This window comes from Euleptes europaea, chromosome 3, assembly GCF_029931775.1.
Source record: "Euleptes europaea isolate rEulEur1 chromosome 3, rEulEur1.hap1, whole genome shotgun sequence".
Lineage (NCBI taxonomy): Eukaryota > Metazoa > Chordata > Lepidosauria > Squamata > Sphaerodactylidae > Euleptes > Euleptes europaea.
Window position 1 is genome coordinate 17,298,425 of NC_079314.1, and position 24,478 is coordinate 17,322,902.

The 24,478-nt window shown below is 47.4% G+C and overlaps 1 protein-coding gene across 1 annotated transcript; it reads left to right on the forward strand.

Moving 5' to 3' along the window:
* Positions 1-1,379: 1,379 nt before the first annotated feature.
* On the forward strand, positions 1,380-23,140 carry TYROBP (transmembrane immune signaling adaptor TYROBP). Its single transcript, XM_056846406.1, has 6 exons — positions 1,380-1,394; positions 2,985-3,060; positions 16,784-16,804; positions 19,378-19,515; positions 21,684-21,727; positions 23,075-23,140. Exons 1-6 carry the CDS (start codon positions 1,380-1,382, stop codon positions 23,138-23,140), a joined length of 360 nt encoding a protein of 119 aa, XP_056702384.1.
* Positions 23,141-24,478: the final 1,338 nt, after the last annotated feature.

Consider the following 24,478-nt stretch of genomic DNA (forward strand, 5'->3'; position numbering starts at 1 on the left):
CTTCCAGGTACTAGCTGCAGATCTCCTGCTATTACAACTCATCTCCAGCCATTAGAGATCAGTTCAGCTGGAGAAAATGGCTGCTTTGGCAATTGGACTTTATGGCATTGAAGTCCCTCCCCTCCCCAAACCCCGCACTCCTCAGGCTCTGCTTAGGGTTCCTTCTTCACTACCGGTGGGAGGTTTTTGGAGCCTGAGGAGGGCAGAGTTTGGGGAGGGGAGGGACTTCAATGCCATAGAGTCCAATGGCCAAAGCGGCCATTTTCTCCTGGTGAACTGACCTCTTTTGGCTGGAGATCAGTTGCAATAGTGGGAAATCTCTAACCACCCCCTGGAGGTTTGGTAGGGTTGCCAACTACCAGGTACTAGCTGGAGATCTGCGGCTATTATAACTGATCTCCAGCCAATAGAGGTCAGTTCACCTGGAGAAAATGGCCTCTTTGGCCATTGCACTCTATGGCATTGAAGTCCCTTCCCTCCTCAAACCCCGCCCTCCTCGGGCTCCACCCCAAAAACCTCCCGCCGGTTGAGAAAAGGGACCTGGCAACCCTAAGGTTTGGCCACCCTAGCTCCACCCCAAAAACCTCCTGCCAGTAGCAAAGAGGGACCTGGCAACCCTACCGGGGTGGCAACCAAAAGTAACATTGGATGTGGTCTCTTTTTAGGGAGGGTGTGCGATCGTTAAACTATTATTAGGATCTTCTTGCTGCCAAATTATGGTAATCCTGATGTGTTTGCTTCTTTGTTTTATTTTAGTAGGTTCATAGGGTTAGGATGTAGCTTGGACCCCAATTGAAATGGGAGGGGGAAATTCTCTGGCAAGTTTTCTGCATTTAAATATGCTTGGGTGGAGAACGCAACATGCTGCCCAGCACGGTTCTGTGGCCCCTACTGAGAAGAGATGTGCATCAAGCCACGCTGCAGATGATTGCCTGATTTTTTCCAGCCTCGGGACACCCCTGATTTACTGCTTTCTCTCTAAACAATCACTTGTCAGGTCAGGGTGATGGATTGTCCCACCTGGCTGGCTGTGGTGTTGCAAACCAGGTGCCTTGTGCAAGAAAATGAGGTTTCTTTCTGCTCTCAGGCATAGCGATTCAGCGTGCGGGCTGCCTCGGTGGAGCTGTGCGGAATTATCTGCCCAGTATAAAACTCAGCTGCATTACTGAAATTCGTGTCACCAAGCATTACGGTGGACTTTTCAATTGCTCTATTTCTGTGGCTTCCTGGGGATATTCTTAGAAACACTGGGTCAGTCCAGACCTTGCATGAAAGTACAATTGGTTTTACTTTGTGGTTAGTATGAGGACTCAGCTGCAGCTTGCATTCAAATCCTGGTTTGCCTTCACTGATGCTGGTTTTATCACATTCACTCGGCTATGGGGATCCAGAGAGTATTCTGCCCTACACCATGGTAGATAGGGTTGCCAACCTTCAGGTACTGCAAAATCCTACAGTAGTACCTCTTATTAAAAAGTGTCATTAAATGCACATTAAATGTGGATTTCTGGCCTCAATCTCTTTACATTAAAAAAAATACAGGTTGTCAATTCACCAGGTCAAGTTCCAAAATGAACATATGCTTAAAGAAAATTCAACAAATTCAGATTACGGCTAAGTCAAACAAATTCAAGTTACAAGTAAATATTCAACGAATTCAGGTTGTAAATTCAACAGGTAGTGTTCAAATAAACACATTCAGGTTATTCTTTCTACAAACCTCCAGGTACAAGCCGGAGATCTCCTGCTATTACGACTGATCTCCAGCCAATAGAGATCAGTTCACCTGGAGAAAATGACCACTTTGGCAACTGGACTCTATGGCATTGAAGCCCCTTCTCTCCCCAAACCCTGCCCTCCTCAGGCTCCACCCCCAAAATCCCCAAGTATTTCCCAACCCAGAGCTGGCAACCCTATACTATTACAATTGATCTCCACATGACTAAGATCAGTTCCCCTAATGAAAATGGCCACTTTGGAAGGTGGACTCTATAGCATTATACCCTGCTGAGGTCCCTCCCTTTCCCAAACCCAACCCTCCTCAGGCTCCACCCCCAAAATCTCCAGGTATTTCCCACCCCAGAGTTGGCAACCCTACTGAGCAGATACCTAAACCTGCTCAGAATGCATCCAAGAATGTTTGACTTGCATGGCTAGAAACTACATATTGATTAGTGTTGCCAGGTCCCTCTTTACCACCGGAGGGAAGTTTTTGAGGCAGAGCCTGAGGAGGGCAGGATTTGGGGAGGGGAGGAATGTCAATGCCATAGAGTCCAATTGCCAAAGCTGCCATTTTCTCTAGGGGAACTGATCTCTATTGGCTTGAGATCAGTTGTAATAGCAGGAGATCTCCAGCTGGTACCTGGAGGTTGGCAACCCTAATGTTGATGGTTCTCTTCCCCCATGTATTGAGGTCTACCATCCATCATATAGGACTTCCAACTCCAGGTTGGGAAATCCCTGGAGATTTGGGGGGTGGAGCCTAGAGAGGGTGTCTTTGGGGCGGGGAGGGACCTCAGCAGGATATGATGCCATAGAATTCAGACATATTTTTCCAAGGGAACTGATCTCTGTCATCTGGAGATCAGTGGTAATTCTGGGAGATCTCCAGCCCTTGTCTTGAGGTTGGCAAGCCTATACCCATCAACACGCAGCCAGGATATTTGATGCAATGTGTAAAAAAAATAGAGGCGGGGGCGGTATATGGGCGGCTTCTCCCAACAGAGACCAGTCTCGTCTCTGTCCCTGCGGTGTGGCCTCCCTTCCATTGGGGAAGTAGGGGACTGCCCACAGTCTGACTCCCGCCCCGTGACAGCTCCCTTCCCCTTTTCTGAGGTTTCCTGCCTAAGCTGTTTCTATTACACCTCTCTGGTTCTTTGACCAGATACTGCCGCTGTCCCTTCCGTCTTGGGCTTCCTGCCCTTCGGGAGCCCAGAATCAGCTCATCCTAGCAAGAACCTCTTGGTGTGAGCTCAACCCCCAAGTCGGGAGCCTGTGTCATGGACCGCCTGGGATTCCCGGTCCTCCACGTTTTGCTAGGCTTGGCTTCAGCACAGCTGGGTGAGTTGGATCCAGTTCCTTCAATCACTTCCTCTATCTTGATCTTTCAACCCCTCCTCTCTGTTGCACAGGGTTGGCCCTTGAGGGACCACCCCTTGCCTAAGGAAAAATGTGTCTCTTCTGCTTCGTGGTGGCATCTCTTATCAGAACAAACTGCCCTCATTAATTCAGAGTAAATACAGGCCTCTATAATCTTTGCCGGAGCTGTTGTGTGCCTGTGGGTTAAAGTCCCGTCAAGTCGCAGCTGACTTATGACGACCCCATAGGGTTTTCAAGGCAAGAAACTAACGGGGGTTTGCCATTGCCTGCCTCTGTGTAGCAACCCTAGACTTCCTTGGGGGTTTCCCATCCAAGTACTAACCTGGCCTACCCTGCTTAGCTTCTGAGATCAGACAAGATCAGGCTAGTCTGGGCCATCCAGGTCAGGATGGGGCTGTTGTAGCCCTTCCCAAATTAGACCACAAACTGGATTTGGACATCTCATCTCTTTAAATCTGATTTTCTTCCAGCCCCTCTGGAGAGCGGCTGTGGCTCAGTGGCATTAGGCCCCAGAATCAATCCCCTGGCATCTCCAGTTAAAAGGATCAGTTAGTTGGTGATGTGAAAGACCTCTGCCTGAGACCCTGGAGAGCCAGTCAGAATAGATAATACTGACCTTGGTGGACCAATGGTCTGACTCAGTAGAAGACAGGTTAGGGTTGCCAACCTCCAGGTGGTGGCTGGAGATCTCCTGCTATTACAACTGATCCCAGCCAACAGAGTTCAGCTTACCTGGAGAAAATGGCCGCTTTGGCAACTGGACTCTACGGCATTGAAGCCCCTCCCCTCCCCAAACCCTGCCCTCATCAGACTCCACCCAAAAAACCTCCCACCAGTGGCAAAGAGGGACCTGGCAACCTTAAGGCAGGTACATGTGCTCTTGTAAAGGAAGGGGCAGTGGCTCAGTGGTAGAGCATCTGTTTTGCGTGAAGGTCCCAGGTTCAATCCCCAGCATCTCTAGTTAAAAGGAATAGGAAAAGTGCTGTGAAAGCCTAGAGAGGTCCTCCTTGACACTCTTAGGTTGTCTTTCTGTCCTGAGAATTTTGAAGGCAAATTCTGCATTATACTTGGGCATGAGATTAGGACAAGAGTGCAACAGGAGTCACAACCAGTGTGACTCTAGAGTGTTGTAGTGGTTCAGAGCAGTGGTTTGGAGCGGTGGACTCTGATCTGGAAAGCCGGGTTTGATTCCCCACTCCATGTGAGCGGCGGACACTAATCTGGTGAACTGGGTTGGTTTCCCTGCTCCTACACATGAAGCCAGCTGCGTGACCTTGGGCTAGTCACACTCTCTCAGCCCCACCTACCTCACAGTGGTGAAAACGCATGGTCGCTTTAGCTTCCTTTATTCCCTGTTTCAGCCAGGATTCAGCCAGGATCGAACGCATGCGTTTCGCCGAACGTGCGCGTTCGATCCTGGCTGAAACAGGGAATAAAGGAGGCTAAAGCGACCATGCGTTTTCGCCCAGTGTGTCTGTTGTGGGGAAGGGAAGGTGATTGTAAGCCGGTTTGATTCTTTCTTAAGACATGGTAGGGAAAGTTGACATATAAAAACCAACTCTTCTTCTTTGTTGTCTTATCTTCTCTGTCTCTGCCATCCATCATTTGTCAACGAGCTCTGTACTTCCGTTCTGTACATTTCCTAACACAGTTTCATTATGTGGCCTGCTCTGTTGCTGAAATCTAAGGAAGGCATTCTATATGGAATAGGAAGTGCTGATCTGGCATGCGATTGTTTCAGTGCGGCAAGCTTGAAAGTTGATACGGTGATGGTTCGTGGTGGCCAGCCCTCTTCGGTTTGTTTTCTGCAAGGAAAGGAAGGAAGGAAGGAAGGAAGGAAGGAAGGAAGGAAGGAAGGAAGGAAGGAAGGAAGGAAGGAAGGAAGGAAGGAAGGAATGAATTGTAATGCCCAGATATAAGGGCTGGTATAAAATACTATGTATTCATATGCACACACATGGAAGCTTTGGGGAAGTTGGCATCCAGAAGCCTTTGAGCCAAGAAATCATACACTGTGCTTGGTACTGCCTCTCACCAGTAGAGAGAAAGCTGTCTTTGAATTACCTCTAGCCTTAGGAATGTGGTTTCTGGTTACTAGCTCACAATATCTATAGGCTATGCTAATTAAAGTGGAGTAGACACCTAATTTGTATTGGTGCTTTTGTGTATCAATATCAATCTGCTTGTCAGCAGCTATGGGCCTGCCCCATTCGAATGCATAAATGATACTGAGTTTACTTTGTTCTCTGGTGAGTAACCCTGCATCTTATCTGTGGTTATTTCACCCCAGGTCTGTGTTTAGCTAAATAAAGAACTGTTGCTTTTAACTTAACCTCCTCCTTGTTGTCTATCATTGGACTCTATAAGACAACCAGGCACTTCAGAAGGAAGGAAGGAAGGAAGGAAGGAAGGAAGGAAGGAAGGAAGGAAGGAAGGAAGGTCATAGTGCAATCATTACAGTACAAAGTTACATCATATGCTTTCATGAGTTTTGTTTCTATCAATCAATCAATCAAGTTTTATTTCAATACAATATAAACTCTGAATAAAATCAAAGTTAGGTTAAAATAATAAAATAAAATAATAAAAGTTGATTATTCTGGAAGGGATGATTTGAAGAAGAGGAGGAAAGATCTTCTATGGGGAAAGGTTTTCAAATTAGCCGTTTACGAATCCCACTAGACCGGAGGTTTTGCTTCTAATCTAATGAGCTGGAGAAAAGACATAGGGTTACCAACCTCCAGGTGGGGTCTGGAGTTCTGGAATTAGAATTGATCTCCTGACTACATAAATTATTTCCCCTCGAGGCAATAGCAGCTTTGGAGGGTGAACTTTATGGCAACACACCCCTGCTAGCTCCCTCTCCTCTCCAAACTCTGCTCTCCAATATCCAGGAATTTCCCGAGCCACAGTTGGCAGCTCTAAAGAGCCAGCATCACAGGACTGGAGAGGTCAGCTGTACTCACCACCAGACTCTACTGCAGCTAGACCCAAGGCCCCCCTTTCTCCTACTCAGGAGTGCCACAATTTATGTATTTATTTAGTTACTTCATACCCCATCTTTCTCCCCAATGGGGGCCCAAAGCAGCTTGCATCGTTCTCCTCACCTCCATTTTATCCTCACAACAACAACCCCGTGAGGTAGGTTAGGTTGAGTGTGTGATTGTCTCAAGGACACCGAGCAAGTTTCCGTAGCAGAGTGGGGATTCAAACCCGGGTCTTCCAGATCCTAGCTTGACACTGTAACCATGTTTCCAAGCAGATATGCCAAGAGAGGGGGACAAAATTGTAGAGTCTGATCACCCTGGGGGACTAGGGTGCCAAGGAAATAATGAATTTTATTTTGGCATGATGTTTGGGTTGGAACCCAGACAGTGGACTGGAAGCGGAGAAGGAATATTTGTCAGGGGCACGGTGGTAGTCTGCAGACGTCTTGCTGCCATGGTTACTTGCCACAAAGTTAGTTAGATATAAATATACCAGATGAGGTCATAGGCAAGGGCCAAATGACAAATTATGCTAGAAATCCATGATAGGTTCCCCCTAGTGTTGTCTTCACCACTGGCAGGAGTTTTTTTGGGCGGAACCTAAGGAGGGCAGGGTTTGGGGAGGGGACCTCAATGCCATAGAGCCCAATTGCCAAAGCGGCCATTTTCTCCAGGTGGACTGATCTCTATCGAATGGAGGTTAGAGATCTCCAGCCACCACCTGGAGGTTGGCAACCCTAGCTTCCCCTCACATTTTTCTTGTGGCAGTAATGCAGCTTTGGAGGGATGCCAGTTTGATCAGAGCTGCAGGGTTGTATAGTTGTGAGTGTGTGTGTGTGTGTGTGTGTGTGTGTGTGAGAGAGAGAGAGAGAGAGAGAGACCTTGTGCCATTTCCCAGAAACAAAATTTTCACCCCCTTAGCCCTGGGCAGCAGGAAAAGAGGAAGATCCAACAAGAGATGGACGGACTAAATAAAGGAAGCCACAGCCCTCGATTTGCAAGATCTGAGCAAGGCTGTCAAAGATAGGACATTTTGGAGGACTTTCATTCATAGGGTCGCCATGAGTCGGAAGCGACTTGACAGCACTTAACACACAGCAGTGGTTTATCCCTGCAGATGGCGTAACAGGCTTTTGGGTTGCTTGCTTTCTGCATTCATATTGAAATTGTCTACCATCTTTCCCCAAAGCATAACTGAAATGTTTCCTTCATGGGGGAAGCTTGATGTCGCTTCCTATACCCAACAAAGCTTAGGCGAATTTTGAAAACTGTGAGGATGAGAAGCTTATACAACCCTGTTTTCCCACACACACACACACACAAACACACACACCACCACCACCACCACAGTTTCCATCAAACTGACAGCATTTCATTACAAACAAGAATTCTGAGAAATGTGTTTCTGTGTAACGTATTGTTTGGGCCTAATTCTCATTTCTTCCTCAATACTAAAAAAAAAAGAAAAGAAAAAAACATTTGGCCCTAATTCTCATATCTTCCCCAAGATTAAAAAGAAAAGACAGCAAATATTGTTGATGTTTTCTTTATTTTAAAAAAGATGCTTCAATAATTATGACAGTTTCTAACCCAGTCAGATTTTCCCTGAATAGAAAGTTCCTCTGTCACATACATCTCATCTGAATAGATATTTCTCTGCTGTTTTTAGTTTTCCATTCGTACCGTTAAGCTAGGGTTGCCAGGTCCCTCTTCACCACTGGTGGGAGGTTTTTGGGGCAGAGGCTGAGGATGGCGGGGTTTGGAGAGGGGAGGGATTTGAATACCATAGTGTCCAATTGCAAATGTGTTACTTTGCATGGTTTGCATGGTTGCAAACGTGTTGCTTTGCATGGTTTGCAAACATCTTTGTACCTGCCCCGCCCTTGCTCCCCCGAGCTCAGCTGTTTGTCGAGGCTGGCGGCAAGCTCTGCTAATTGCAAACCCTCATTATCAGAGATGAACATTAAGGAGGGGGGACCCCTTTCGAGGCCCATATCTCAGCCCCCCTGACCCAATCTTCACAAAACTTGGGGGTTCTTGCAAGAAGGGTCCCCTCAAGCTACGCTGAAAGTTTCAGACCTCTACCCCCAAAAAATGCCCCCCCGGAGCCGCGGAAATGCACGATTGTGTTTTTAATGGCTTTATTCGGCCAAATTTTTCCCCGAACTCCAGATCTCATGCCGAATTGCACGGACCCGAAGTGGGGGAGTTCGGACTTCGGCATTTCCCGAATAAAAAGAGGGCCGAATTTTGCAGCCACAGAATGGCTCGAATGTGCACACACACACCCCAAGGGGGATCTCTCTCACACACAAACAGATACTCTGCCTTTCTCTCCCCGGGCCGCCCAGCAGCTGGGCTCATGCGCTCAATCGCGACTGATTGGCCAGAAGAAGACCCAGCTTGGCCACCGATTGGCTGCGGGAGAATGCTGCTTACTAACTGAGGGTTATGCTGCTGCGCTGAACCCTGAATTTGCCGAATTTATTCGCCAAACACCCTGAATTCGCTGAATTTGGCTCCCCGTTTTCCCGCCCTTTTTTGAGCTCAGCTCCATCCGAACTAAAAACCGCCGAATCAGGGGAAATCCGGCTGTTTTTTGGTTTGGGATGAACCAAATCGACAGCCCTATTGCCAACATCCAGGTACTACAACCACAGTGGCACTACTGGCAATTATTACACACATACATGTTTATGCCTAAAGTGAATATAATGAGCAATTCATACAATAACAAAATTACAACCAAACAATTGTTACAAGCATTACAATACACAGTGCAAAAAGCTACAGTGCATCAAAGTAACTTGATAGGTTTTCCAAAGTAGGTCCAATCTTTGCAATACACAGTCTGTCAATCAAGTACAAAGTTCATAGTTGCCAATATAATGGGTATCCGGTAAATCTTCCCATTTTGCATCAGCTTCTTCAGTAAAGGCAATCCTATGAATAAATTGTTTCATGGAACCTATGTTCTGTAAAAAACGTACATACATATCGTTTAACAGACCAAAACACCAACAATTTCAACTTGCATTCCTACTATAAATCATTTAAATGTTCCTCTACAATCATAATTCCAAAAACAAATAAACATATCTAAACTAGGTGTGTAACCTTCTGTAGTTAGCAGATGGCTTGCTGAGTCATCTAACATGACGTGACTCCATCTCTATTTTTAAGTATCACTCATACTACTTCTGGGTGGGTCACAGTAACGTGACTATCCTTTCTTAAAGCTACAGTACCTATTGCGGAATTCTAACCTAACTTCTCATAGCTAAAGTCTCCCCTATAAAAAACAAGACAAATCTAAATTAGTGTTAAGTCCATGCGGAGAAATGGTATTAAAAAGAAAAATGAATCTAGACTCTTGCTGGCTCATAATGCGATCAAACTCAGAATATTGTTTGGTTGCTTTACCTCCAGGTACTAGCTGGAAATCTCCTCCTATTACAACTGATCTCCAGTCGATAGAAATCAGTTCACCTGGAGAAAATGGCCACTTTGGCAATTGGACTTTATGGCATTGAAGTCCCTCCCCTCCCCAAACCCCGCCCTCCTCAGGCTCCGCCCAAAAAACCTCCCACTGGTGGTGAAGAGGGACCTCCCTCTCTGTCTCTCTCTCTCTCTCTCTCTCTGTCTCTCTCTCTCTCTGTCTCTGTGTGTGTGTGTGTGTGTGTGAGAGAGAGAGAGAGAGAGAGAAAGAGAGAGAGAGAGAGAGAGAGAGAGAGAACTGCCGTCAAGTCACAGCCAATTTATGGCGACCCCTTTTTGGGGGTTTCATGGCAAGAGACTGACAGAGGTAGCAACACTAATCAACGTGCATTCTGAGCAAGTTTAGGTATCTGCTCAGTAGGGTTGCCAGCTCTGGGTTGGGAAATACCTGGAGATTGTGGGGATGGAGCCTGAGGAGGGTGGGGTTTGGGAAAGGGAAGGACCTCAGCAGGGTAAAATGCCATAGTGGCCATTCAAAGTGGCTCTGCCCCAAAAACCTCCCTCCAGTGGCGAAGAGGGCCCTTGCAACTCTAGCAGGGCATAATACCGTAATGCCCTCCAAAGCAGCCATTTTCTGATCTCTGTAGTTTGGAGATGAGTTGGAATTCCAGGAGATCTCCAGGCCTCACCTGGAGGATGGCAACCTTGCCTATCAGCAAGTCAGTTTCTCTTTGAAAAAAACTCAAGAAAAACTGCTGCATCATCCCAGCACTTGTCCTATATTTTGCATTCCCATACCCATAGTGATTACATAGCCTTAGAAATTCCCATCTTCCATAAGGAATGCTACCTTTTTATTTGGCAGGGCTTCTGCGATTTTGACAGTGGATCAACACCGCAGGCAAGCATTGAATGGGCGACATTTCCCCCAGTACTCACTTCCGTGTCAAGAAAAGGGATCATTTTGTAAAGTTCTTAATTGGAGCAGGGTTGTAGCTGAGTGGCGGAGCCTCTGCTTTGCACACAGAAAGTCCCAGCTTCAATCCCCGGCATCTGCAGTTTAAATAGAGGGAGACGTGAAACACTTCCGCCTGTAACCCTGGAGAGCCACTGCCAATACGAGTTTGCCAATACCGACCTTGACAGGCCAATGGTCTAATTCAGTATAAGGCGGCTTCATTTGTTTTTCCTGCAGCAGGGTGGGAAAATATTTATTTAGACCTTTATACCTTGGGGACTCTTTTACAACGTTGTCCTGTCATTCTTAAGATTCTCCTCACCTCTGGTATGCGGTAGAACCAGCAGTGGCAAAGTGTCTCTAAAAGCAGGCATCACTAACCGTTTTGAGCCTGGGGCACCTATGGAGTTCTGATGTGTGGTGGGCACAGCTGCCACATAGGGTTGCCAGGTCCCTCTTCACTACCGGCAGGAGGTTTTGGGGGCGGAGCCTGAGATGGGTGGGGTTTGGAGAGGGGAGGGACTTCAATGCCATAGAGTCCAATTGCCAAAGCAGCCATTTTCTCCAATCTCTGTTGGCTGGAGATTAGTTGTAATAGCAGGACATCTCCAGCTAGTACCTGGAGGTTGGCAACCCTACTGGCATAGCTTACCATCAGTCACACAGTGAAGATCCTTATGCTGTGGTGGCAGCTGCCGCCAAAGCAACGTTGTTTAAAAAATCTGCACAGCCAACCAAATCTCCCTTGCTGTACAAAAGCCCCACCTGGCCCACTTTCTAAAAACACTTGCTTGCTGGTAGGGTTGGCCACCTGCATGTGGGACCCGGTGATCTGGAATTATACCTGATTTCTAGAAAACAGATATTTCTCCTGGAGAAAATGGCTGCTTTGGAGGGTGAATTCTATGGCATTGTATCTGGTTTGCCCTGACCTGGGTGGCCCAGGCTAGACTTATCTTGTCAGATCTCAGAAGCTAAGTAGGGCTGGTCCTGGCTATACTTGGACGGGAAACGACCAAGGAATACCAGGGTCACTATGTAGAGGCAGGCAATGGCAAACCACCTCTGCTAGTCTCTTGCCTTGAAAACTAGGGTTGCCAGCGTCCAGGTAATAGCTGGACCTGCTATTACATCCTATCTCCTGCTATTACAACTGATCTCAAACCAATAGAGATGAGTTCACCTGGAGAAAATGGCCAGATTGGCAATTGGACTCTATGGCATTGAAGTCCATCCCCTCCCTAAACCCCACCCTCCTCAGGCTCTGACCCAAACACCTCCCACTGGTAGTGAAAAGGGACCTGACACCCCTAGGGGTGGAGCCTGAGGAGGGGAGGGTTTGGGGAGGGGAGGGACTTCAATTGGGTACAATGCCATAAAGTCCACCATCCAAAGCTGCCCTTTTCTCCAGGGGAACTGATCTCTGTTGCAGGCAGATCAGTTGTAATAGCGGGAGATCTCCAGCCCCCACCTGGAGGTTGGAAACCCTAGACACAAGTGTGAACAGGCATGGGAAGACATCAGTCACCCAGAGTGCAGGAACTATGCCCAAAAGAAGGGTGACTGCGCCGAACCAGTTGTACAAACTGTGTAGGCCAAGCAAGCCCCTTGTTGGTCCTGGTCAGCACTGAAGACTGTCAAGGAGTCTCCATCTGTCTGGAAAGCAGCAATTGGGAGCGCCGAAACAACGTGCCGGGCCTCAGGAACATGCCCCGAGAACCCCAACTATCTCTTTCCATCTTGCGGGAGGCAAATGACCTCTCTGAGCCAGCCGTCCCGTTTCCTGACTTTGACAAGAACAAAAAGAAGGTTCCGAATTGCTTTGCCGGATCAAATTAAAAGTCCCTCCAGTCGAGCATTCTGGCCGGCCCGGTGCCTCTAGGACTCTGGCGAGCAGGGCATGGCGAGAGAGAGAGAGAGAGAGATGTATCCCCTGAGGTTTGTCTCTGACACCTGACAATCACAGATAAGCCGCCGCCGATAAACGATTCCATTTTTAACTCTCCGTGGCTGTCATGAGCCCCGGGCTGATCTCGAGACAGGCTCGGTCTCTCTCCTCCCTCCCGGCTCATCTCCTGAACGTGGCAAGTCACTTACGAAGAGGGGCAAGAGTGGGTAAATCGATAAAATATCACAAGTGCCAGGAAGATTGTCCACCAGGAACCGAGGGGGCGGGGGGGCAGTCTAACTTTGAGAAAAGTGATGATTTTGGGTCGAGTTGTTTTATGTCTGTTGGCTGGCACTGTAAATACCTCTGAAACACTGGAAAACACGTTGGTAGGATTGGCCAGCTGTAGAGCAAGGTTTAGTAGTAGGGTTGCCAACCTCCAGGTACTAGCTGGAGATCTGCTATTACAACTGATCTGCAGCCGACAGAGATTGGTTCACCTGCAGAAAATGGCCGCTTTGGCAATTGGACTCTATGGCATTGAAGTCCTTCCCTGCCCCAAGCCCCGCCCTCCTCAGGCTCCGCCCCAAAATCTCCTGGTATTTCTCAACCCGGAGCTGGCAACCCTATTTAGGAAGCTATACATTGTCCCCTCCCCCAGGACTGCCAACTCTGGTTTGAATAATTCCTGGAGATTTGGGGCTGTAGGCTACGGAGGGTGAGGTTTGGGGATGGAATGGATCTCAGCGGGGTATAATGCCACAGAGTCCACCCTCCATAGCAGCCATTGTATCCAGGGGAACTGATCTCCGTAGTTGGGGGATCAGTCATAACTTTGTGAGGACTCCCGGCCGCACCTGGAGGGTGGGCAATTGGCCAGCCTAAGTCCCCCTATGCGGCAGCCTACAGAATTGAAGAAGAAGAAGAAGAAGAAGAGTTGGTTTTTATATGCCGACCTTCTCTACCACTTAAGGGAGACTCAAACCTGCTTACAGTCACCTTCCTTTCCCCTCCCCACAACAGACACCCTGTGAGGTAGGTGGGGCTGAGAGAGGGTGACTAGCCCGTCACCCAGCTGGCTTCATGTGTAAGAGTGTTTCTGTCACTCATAGTTTCACACAGAAACACTAAACGACCCACTGAGGTACACAACCCGTCATGGGAGCCTAAAAATTGATTCCATATCAGATATTTATCACATGCCTATTATTGAAATTGTCTATGGCTGATGAAGCCATGATTGTGGTGAAAGCGCGCTAAGAACTATCCGGAAAGGCGTTTCCGATTTCTTTTGCCTGACAAGTCTTACCAGGAAGAGCGACCATCCAAGCCAAAATTTATGGCTATTGAATGAGATATCGCATACCCACTCTTGAGGAATTTTATGGAGGATGCTTACCTGGACTGCTTTACAAGCATGTTTGCTTGATACAAGTTTCCGTTCATTGTCCTTGTACATATTTCTTGTTATTGTCATTGTATAATATCACTATATTTGTATCATCTCATTCTAATTTGGGGGGGCTTGTACCTTTTTGTAATTTGATTGCTTGCTGACACACATTGTTCTTTAATTGTTATTAGCAGTTTACTAATATATTGCTTTTTCGTGTCTTGAGCCTACTACTGTTTTTTTCATACAGTCTTGCTTTACAGTATTAGTGAGTCTTTTGTACTTCAGCCTCCAGGTACTAGCTGGAGATCTCCTCTATTACTACTGATCTCCATCCGATAGAGATCAGTTCACCTGGAGAAAATAACCACTTTGGCCATTGGACTCTATGGCATTGAAGTCCCTCCCCCAACCCTGCGCTCCTCAGGCTCCACCCCAAAAACCTCCTGCCTAGGGTTGCCAAGTCCTTCTTTGCCACCGGCAGGAGGTTTTTGGGGCTAGGGCTGTCAATTCGGTTCGGTCCGAACTGAAAATCAACCGAATTTCCCCTGATTCGGTGATTTTCTGTTCGGACGGATCCGAACTCAAAACTGGCGGGCAACCGGGGGGGCCGAATTCAGCGAGCGGGAGTTCGCGAATAATTCCGGCAAATTCGGCCCCCCTTCAGGGGAGCCCGCTGAAAGGCGCGGGCTGCCCTTTAAACTGATCTGAGCCTCCCAGCTGGGAGGCGCAGGTCAGTTTAAAGGGCAGCCCGCGCCTCTCCAGCGGAGCCCGCTGAAGGGGGGCGGGCTGTCCTTTAAACTGATCTGCGCCTCCCGGCCGGGAGGCACAGGTCAGTTTAAAGGGCAGCCCGCGCCTCTCCAGCGGAGCCCGCTGAAGGGGGTCGGGCTGTCCTTTAAACTGATCTGCGCCTCCCAGCTGGGAGGCTCAGATCAGTTTAAAGGGCAGCCCGCGCCTTTCAGCGGGCTCCCCTGAAGGGGGGCCGAATTTGCCGGACTGCCCATGAGGAGTGGCCATGAGTCAGCTGTGCCTTGATGTCACATCACACACACAAACACGCAATACAGGAACCAGCACACCTAAGGGTTTTGCTTCATGCTGGGTTTCCTCAAATTTGCTATCACAACCTCAAGCAAAACATTAATTAACTGTAAACAGGCAGTCTTTGAATAACAGAGAGGACAAGGGCCCTTTATCTTTTGTGAAAGCCCTCTTAAGTACAATTTTTTGGGGGGAGGGACATGATTGGGCCTTGATTCATTGTATTTAATCTGTAATGGGTGCCTTGTAAAACAAATCTGTGGTTGTAAAAATAATCTTGTTAACTGGACAGTTGTATGTTGTCTTTACAACCAGGGTAGAAGCAGTTTTTGCTTGGAGTGTAGAAACTAAATCTGGCAGTCAGTATTCCCCCCCCCCCTTGTAGGACCTATCCAGTCACAAGGAGGTAAGAACCCATAAACACTCCCCATATAAAAATCAACCCTATGCTATGCAGAAGCAGGAAATGGCAAACCACCTCTGTTTGTCTCTTGCTTTAAAAACCCTATGAGGGGAGGCCATGAGCTGTACCTTGATGGCACTTCACACACACACTGGGGTTGCCAACCTCCAGGTACTGGTAAACAAATTTCAGTATAAAGGCTCAATAACTCAAGGTTAAGTATTATAGAAATACAATGAAAATTTACTGACAATAGTGAAAGTGAACACAAACAGCACAATGACTATAAACTACTTATCTAAAACTATATACAACTAAATACAAATCACAAGGAAATGCAATATTCTGGTATCACGAGTAGCACAAAAGATACAGTGGACAATCCAACAGGTAAAACCTGTGTTTATTCAACAAGAACAGCAAGTTAGGCACAAGAAATCAAAACAAAAAAAAAACTTAAGCATTGGCTGAAGAAGCCACAATTTGTGGCGAAAACGTGAAAATTAATCCGGAGACCGTTCATACTTGCCGTTGTTCATGCCAAATATTCACTCTGTCGTGGCTCAAGTTAAACGTACAAATGCTTATAAGCTAAAGTCCGAGAGAACTCAGCCCGTTTTCTACTCCTATTCTCAAGAATGCCATTGATGTGAAAAGACTGCCTTTGCAGGCTACTATTGTGCTCTATTCCTCATAGAGACACTCTGGACTTACCTGCTGGATTGTCCACCGTATCTTTTGTGCTACTCATGATACCAGAATTCGCATTTCCTTGTGATTTGTATTTAGTTGTGTATAGTTTTAGATAAGTAGTTTATAGCCATTGCACTGTTTGTGTTCACTTTCACTATTGTCAGTAAATTTTCATTGTATTTCTATAATACTTAACCTTGAGTTATTGGGCCTTTATACTGAAATTTGTTTACCGGTTTCTATACAGTATAAGTGATTTTTTTTTTTTTTTTGCTTCAACCTCCAGGTACTAGCTAGAGATCTCCTGCTATTACAACTGATCTCCGGCCGATAGAGATCAGCTCCCCTGGAGAAAATGGCCGCTTTGGCAATTGGACTCTATGGCATTGAAGTCCCTCCCCTCCCCAAACCCCGCCTTCCTCAGGCTCCGCCCCCAAAACCTCCCGCCAGTAGCGAAGAGAGACCTGGTAACCCTACACACAAACACGCAATACAGGAAGAAGCACACCTAAGGGTTTTGCTTCCTGCTGGGTTTCCCCAAATTTGCCATCACAGCCTCAAGCAAAACATATGAATTAACTATAAATGGGCAGTGTTTGGATAACAGAGAGGACAAGGGCCCTTTATCTTTCGTGAAAGCCCTCTTAACTACAGTTTTTTGGGAGGGAGGGGCATGATTGGGCTATGATTCATTGTATTTAATCTGTAATCTGTGTTTTGTAAAAAAAAAATCAATGTGTTTTTAATCTGTGCATTTAAAAATAATCTTGTTAACTGGACAGTTCTATGTTGTCTTTGCAACCGGGGTGGATGCAGTTTTTTTTTTTTTTGGAGTGTAAAAGCTAAATCCGGCACTCAATATTCGTTTTTCCCCCCTTTGTAGGAGCTGTCCAGGCACAAGGAGGTAAGAACCCATAAACACCCCCCATATTATTTAATCCAGTGGTTCCCAAAGTGGGCAGTAGTACCACCCCCTGGGGGCGGTGGGATTACCTAGGGGGGCACTAAGAGGCAAGGGGGCAGCGGGGGGAGCTAGAGGTGGGCCCCTTCAACTGTGTTGTTCACTAATTTACAGTAGATCAAGCTATGGCACCATGCTGGCAAATTCGGTGGAAACTATCAGCATTTTTTCCCCAGATTTTGAAGAGCTGTTACCACTCAATCAAACTGGTTCGTCAGTTTTGTTGAATAAATTTCAACTAAAAAGTTTTAATTTGATTTTGAATAGATGTACAATTAATTGTTACTGTTTTGAAATTGTATTGTTATTGTCTTCTTTAGTGCGTCATTCAACCCCTATTTTGAATAATGATTTTTATAGGATAGGATAGGCTAGGATAGGCTAGGCTAGGCTAGGATAGGATAGGATAGGGGGCTCTGGGATTGAGTTTGTGGAACCAAGGGGCGGGGTGGCCCAAAACGTTTGGGAACCACTGATTTAATCTTACTAATTTTGCAGATGATGCTAACAAGAGACCACAGTCCAATTTGGGCCATTTTTATAGCAATATCAAAAGATTGCAGGTGCCGTCGTAGGTTTCAATTCCTTTCTCAGAACTGTATCCCTCCAAATAACTGCTCAGAATGCATCAGTTCCTACTTTCAGCCACCACCATGGAATCCTGCCTTAGTTCTTCATGGGCTCACAAGCTTTTTTTAAAATGAGGGGGCCTGCCCCCCTGCTCCTACCTTATGCCCCCCAAGTGAAGGCTGTCAACCTCATAAGAACATAAGAAAGGCCCTGCTGGATCAGACCAAGGCCCATCAAGTCCAGCAGTCTGTTCACACAGGGGCCGACCAGGTGCCTCTAGGAAGCCACAAACAAGACGACTGCAGCAGCACCATCCTGCCTGTGTTCCACCGCACCCAAAATAATAGGCATGCTCCTCTGATACTAGAGAGAATAGGCATGCAGCATGACTAGTATCCATTCTAACTAATAGCCATGAATACCCCTCTCCTCCATGAATATGTCCACTCCCCTCTTCACAGTCCAATTTTGTTTTAACCACCCTAAATAATTTGGTGTCATCTGCAAACTTGGCTACTTCACTGTTTAACCCCAACTCCAGGTCATTGATGAACAGGTTGAAAAGCACTGGTCCCAACACAGATCCCTGAGGCACCCCACTGCTCACATCCCGCCATTGGGAGAACTGACCATTGATTCCTATTCTCTGCTTCCTATTTTTCAGCCAGCTCTCAATCCATAAGAGGACTTTTCCTCTTATCCCATGACTATGAAGTTTGCTTAGCAGTCTTTGGTGGGGGACTTTGTCAAAAGTGTTTTGGAAATCCAAATACACAATATCCACAGGCTCATTCCTGTCCACATGCTTATTGATGCTTTCAAAAAACTCTAATAGGTTAGTGAGACAGGACCTGCCCTCCTAACACCGTCAAGAATAGAAGTAAGAAAACAATCCCAGAGAAGTAGCCTTGTTCATCTGCCACAGCAAAAATAATCAGGAGTCTTGCGGTGTTTAAAAATGTTAGTCCAACATAAGCATTTGTTTATTAATTCCCCACTTTTCCCCCAATGGGGGCCCTAAAGAAGCATACAACACCATTCTCTCCTCCTTCATTTTATCTTCACAACTTGGACTGGCCAAAGGTCACCCAGGGAGATTCTATAGCAGATAGAAGCTCCCTGGTTGCCAGGGTTGCCAGGTCACAGGGGCTGTGGCTCAGTGGTAGAGCATCCATTTGGCATGCAGAAGGTCCCAGGTTCAATCCTCGGCATCTCCAGTTAAAGGGACGAGGCAAGTAGGTGATGTGAAAGACCTCCACCTGTGACCCTGGAGAGCAGCTGCTGGTCTGAGTAGACAATACTGACTTTGATGGACCAAGGGTCTGATTCAGTATAAGGCAGCTTCATATATTCATGTGTTTATTTTGGGGAGGGGGAGGGAAATACCTGGAGATTTTGGGGGTGGAGCATGAGAAGGGCAGGGTTTGAGGAGGGACTTCAATGCCATAGAGTCCAATGGCCAAAGCGGCCATTTTCTCCTAGGGAACTGATCTTTATCACCTGGAGAGCAATTATAATAGCAGGAGATCTCCAGCCACCACCTGGAGGTTGGCAACCCTAAGTCTCAACAGGTTTGAGGACTGCTGCCCTGATCATTTGAACACAAGAAGCTGCCTTATACTGAATCAGACCCTCAGTCCATCAAAGTCAGAACTGTCTGCTCAGACCAGCAGCAGCTCTCCAGGGTCTCAGGCCTTTCACGTCACCTACTTGCCTAGTCCCTTTAACTGGAGATGCCAGGGATTGAACCTGGGACCTTCTGCATGCCAAGCAGATGTTCTACCACTGAGCCATGGCCCCTCCCCTGTTAAAAGAACTGGCATCCACTCTCTAGTCACTGCTTGCAATGGAAATCACCATTCTGTGCATCTTTGCCAAACACACGAACCTACCTTATTTGCGTTGCTCTCCCAGCAACTTATGACTCTCTTCCTCTCTCTTCTTAGACTGTAGCAACTGCTACCACCTGAGCCCGGGTGCCATTGTAGGTGTGGTGCTGGGGGACCTGCTGTTGACTGTGCTCCTTGCAGTGGCTGTATACTACGTGGCTACCTGCTTCTACCAACGCCAGCTGGCCAGCAGTGGTGAGCAGGGTTTGGGGTGACTGTCTCCCTTGTGGTGTTTTTGGCCCTTCCCCACTGAAAAATATGAAATGTTTTATAACAGATGTGTAAGAGAGAGAGAGAGAGAGAGAGAGAATAAGAAAGGGGGGGGTACAATAGGGTTGCCAGCTCCGGGCTGTGAATTACCTGGAGATTTTGGGGGTGGAGCCTGAGGAGGGCGGGGTTTGGAAAGGGCAGGGATTTCAATGCCGTAGAGTCCAATGGCCAAAGGAGCCATTTTCTCCAGGGGAACTGATCTCTGTCACCTGGAAATCAGTTGTAATAGCAGGAGATCTCCAGCCACCACCTGGAGGTTGGCAACCCTAGGGTCCAAGAATATGAGCCCTGATTGTGATCTCTGACCAGGACGACGCATTAATAATGTCTACTATACCAGGGATAGACCATTCCAGGCACACAAGCCAAAGAGGAGCATCAAGTACATTTTGCTTGGCACATGGGCCATTAACGCATGGCTCGGTCCTCCTTGTTTTGTCTCTGTGAAGTCGCACATTTTTTGATCCTGCATTCAAAAAATTCATCACATGGCAAGAAGGAGCGCCGGTAGGAGCCGCTGCTGCTCTGCGCTCCTCCACCATGCCGTTCCCCCAGATGGAGGCGAGGGGAAGCCGGTGGCAGGTGGAGGTGCTGATGGCAAAGAGGGACCTGGCAACCCTATTAACCACAGTGAGGCCAGACAACTCAACAATAAGCCCCCATGCAGAGTTTTGAGAATTCGGATGGGGAAAATGTGCATCTAGAGAGTGGCAAATTCAAGGCAAAACCTCCCATGCATAAAGGGCCTTACACACTTTCAAGTCCCCTAAAATTCCCCCACTCTCTTTTCTTTCTTTCTTTCTTTCTTTCTTTCTTTTCTTTCTTTCTTTCTTTCTTTCTTTCTTTCTTTCTTTCTTTCTATATGGAACGTGCAGCCTGGTGAAGAGTTCTGGGAGAAAGCTCCTGTACCACTATGTTGTTGGGGAGTCCCAAATAAAAAGATATCTGTGACTTTTGTTTCTGGCATTCTTGTATAAATGCATTTGTTCCTGTTCATCTCCTTCCCTCTCTGCTTCCTCCCTTTCCACCAGAGCTTGTGTCCCCAGTGTCTAAATTTAGAGTCTAAGCTTTTCCCACAGCAGGAACCTGTCTTGCTTGTGTGTTTCGCTTCTGGCGCTCCTCGATCCAATTCCTGGCATCTCCAGGTACAAGAGCTGAGAAAGATCCGCAGAGAGTTGCTGCCAAGGGAAGGGGAAGGGCAGTGGCTCAATAACAGAGCCCCCGCTTGGCATGCAGGAGGTCCCAGGTTCAGTCCCCGATATCTCCAGTTGAAAGGACCAGGCAGGATGCCCTCCACCTTAGCATCTGGAGAACAGCTGCCAGCCAGAGTACACAATACTGATCTCAATAGACATTAGGGTTGCAGGGCCCTCTTTGCCACCGGTGGAAGGTTTTTGAGGCAGAGCCTGAGGAGGGTGGGGTTTGGGGAGGGGAAGGACTTCAATGCCATAGAGTCCAATTGCCAAAGCGGCCATTTTCTCCAGGGGAACTGATGTCAATCCCCAGCATCTCCAGTCATAGTGACCAGGTAGGAGGTGATGTGAAAGATCTCTACTTGAAACCCCGGAGAGCTACTGCTGGTCAAAGTAGGCAATACAGACTTTGATAGACCAATGGGATGACACTGTAAAAAGCGGTTTAATGGCTTTGCTCAGAGTAGGAAATACAGTATTTATTCAGCAGTAGGCGGCTTCATATACGCTGATATGCTTGATGGTGCTATGTTGTTAACAATGATGTTTATAATAATTTATAATACATCTAAAGCCATGCAGACCAAAAACTCTGCAAAGGGAGGCTGCCCAAGGTATGGATTTCTGCAAACCGATGGTCACCTCCAGGTTTGTGAGGGAATTAAACCAAATCGAAGGAGTTGAGATCGCACAAGAGGGCGTCACGAGATCTCGTCCTTGTGAATCATTTGCTGACTCTAGCCCAAAATACAGAAGCCAGGAATCCTGTATACAAGGAAGGAGGAAGGATTGGGGAGAGAAATGCTGAAAAGAAAGGGCTGCTTCCGTCCCTTTCCTTATCTGTGTTTTTTCTCCACTGGCCTAGATCCACACGTCTTACCCTTCCTTTATTTCCAATAGACCTCAAGAAGTCACGCGCAGCAGAAAACGAGTCCCCGTATCAGGTGAGTATGACATAGTGCCCATAACCTTTAACCCTAAGGACTGCTGCATGGGTGTCATATCAGTAAAGCACAGCAGAAGAAGAGTTGGTTTTTATATGCTGACTTTCTCTACTTTCTTAAAGCTTGGAGGGCTTTAAGAGGGGAATGGACATTCATGGAGGAAAGGGGTATTCATGGCGATTAGTTAGAATGGATACTAGTCAAGCTGCATACCTATTCTCTCTAGTATCAGAGGAGCATGCCTATTATATTAGGTGCTGTGGAACACAGGCAGGACAATGCTGCTGCGGTCGTCTTGTTTGTGGGCTTTCTAGAGGCACCTGGTTGGCCACTGTGTGAACCGACTGCTGGACCTGATGGGCCTTGGTCAGATCCATCAGGGCCTTTCTTATGTTCTTATGTACCACTTAAGGAAGAATCAAACTGGCTTACAATCACCTTCCCTGACCCTCCCCACAACAGACATCTTGTGAGGTAGGTGGGGCTGAGAGAGTTCAGAGAGAACTGTGACTAGCCCAAGGTCACCCAGCTGGCTTCATGTAGAGGAGTGGGGAAACCAGCCCAGTTTTCCAGATCAGAGTCCACTGCTCCAAACCACTGATCTTCACCACTACACCACACTGGCTCTCTTTGTTTGGCTGTGTTTTAGGGGAGGGGCTGTGGCTCAGTTTGTAGAGCATCTGCTTGGCATGCAGAAGGTCCCATGTTCAATCCCCAGCATCTCCAGTTAAAGGGACCAGGCAAGCAGGTGATGTGAAAGACCTCTGCCTGAGACCCTGGAGAGCCGCTGCAGGTCTGAGTAGACGATACTGACTTTGATGGACCAAGGGTCTGAGTCAGTATAAGGCAGCTTCTTGTGTTCATGTGTGTTCAATGAGGATTGGTATTACATGGGGGGAAGGCCAAGACGTTGTTGTGAACAGAGTAGAAAATGTACAGGGCATACCTGTATCACAAATGGCATGGATAGTCTGATCATTCCAGATCTCAGAAGCTAAGTAGGGTTTAGATGGGTAGTATTTAGATGGGAGGCCAACCTCCAAGGAATACCCGGGTCGTGACATGGAAAACCCTACAGCGTGGCTATAAGCGGGCTGCAATCTGACGGCACTTTCCAGCACCACCATCCTTCCTATGTACATAAATTCTGTCAAGTAGCAGCCGACTTATGGCGACCACAGCAAGGGGCTTTCAAGGCAAGTGAGAAGCAGAGGTGGTTTGCCATTGCCTTCCTCTGCTCAGCCTTCCTTGGTGGTCCCCCATCCAAGGTCTGCCAAGATTGGGCAACGCCATGCTGCCTTGCCGCTCTCACCCTTCCTAACCCTGCGCTAATTTTCCATTCTGCAGGAACTCGATGCACGCACACTGGATGTTTACAGCGACCTGAAGAACCCAAGAGGCAATTTCAAATGAATCGTCTTACTCCGGGGAGTAAGAAGGGAAGGGGGGTTGAGCAAAGGGGCTTCTAAATACATGACGTCTGTGCCAGCTACTTTCCCGAGATCTCTAATGTCTCCGTGCAAACGCCTCTTCCGAAAAGAAAAGCCCGATCAGAATCTGTCCTTCAAGACAAGGCTCCAACTGTGAATAGTCATTTAATTCTTTTCCTTGAGATCCTACCCTGAGATCTTGCTGCGTCTGGTCTACTTGAGAACGTCTCTGCCCAGGTCCCCTGCAATGGTAGTAGATCTGTCTCTGGCTGCAACACAATGTAGAACTCTCTGGGGATGGGGAAGCGTGTAAGCCGGGAGTAAGCTCTCCTACCAGGAATGCCCTTTTTCTATTGTACCAGCTACCATTGGTTGCCAAGTTTCATGTTATGTTTTAGGCTCAGGTTTCAGCCCAGATTGTTAGGGTTGCCAGCTCCGGGTTGGGAAATACCTAGCGACTTTGGGGGGAAAGCTTGAGGAGGGCAGGGTTTGGGAGTGGACTTCAATGCCACAGAGTCCAAATGCCAGAGCGGCCAGAGGGGACTTCAGTGCCATAGAGTCCAATTGCCAGAGGGGAATTGATCTCTGTTGGCTGGAGATCTGTTGTAATAGCGGGAGATCGCCAGTTAGTACCTGGAGGTTGGCAACCCTACAGATTGTGTCGTGCCTGACACACATGCCCCAGAGAAGGGTGCGCAACTCAGTTTCTGATTTTTGCCGCAGAATCTCTTTTGGGTTTCTTCTTTTGTTTCCAAATCTGTTTCAGCAACAGCCTCCATGAAGACCTCCTGGATCAGTCTGTTGAAGTGGTAGAGAGGCACAACCCACAATCGCTATGAGCAATAACCTGACAGGTCTTTCCACTGTCACCAAGTCACTCGGCAGTCTTCTCTTTTAGCCCCAATTTGTAATAATGGGGGTAACAATGCCAAGCTACCTTCCAGGGTTGTTGTAAGGATCACATCAAGATAGGTTTTGCACATCAGGAGAACTTCCTACGCTGCAGTACCCTTTAATGTAGAAGGAGGATGGGGAGGGTGTTTGTGTGTTTTTTTTCTGCTTCTGGTTTTGCACATACGTTTGTTTTTGACTTGTTTTCCATCAAGTATTTTGAACTGTACAAAGTTGGCTCATAGCATTATTCGGGTTCCTTCGTCGCGTTGTTTCCTGTGGGTGGGAAGGAATCCTGGGTTTTTCTGAATTTCCCTCTGATCAAATGTATGCTGTAAGAAAATGTTGCACCAGGTAGGATTTTGTTACACATGGTTGTATGTATATTAAGGATGCCAGCTTCGGTGGGACCTGGGGATCCCCTGAAATT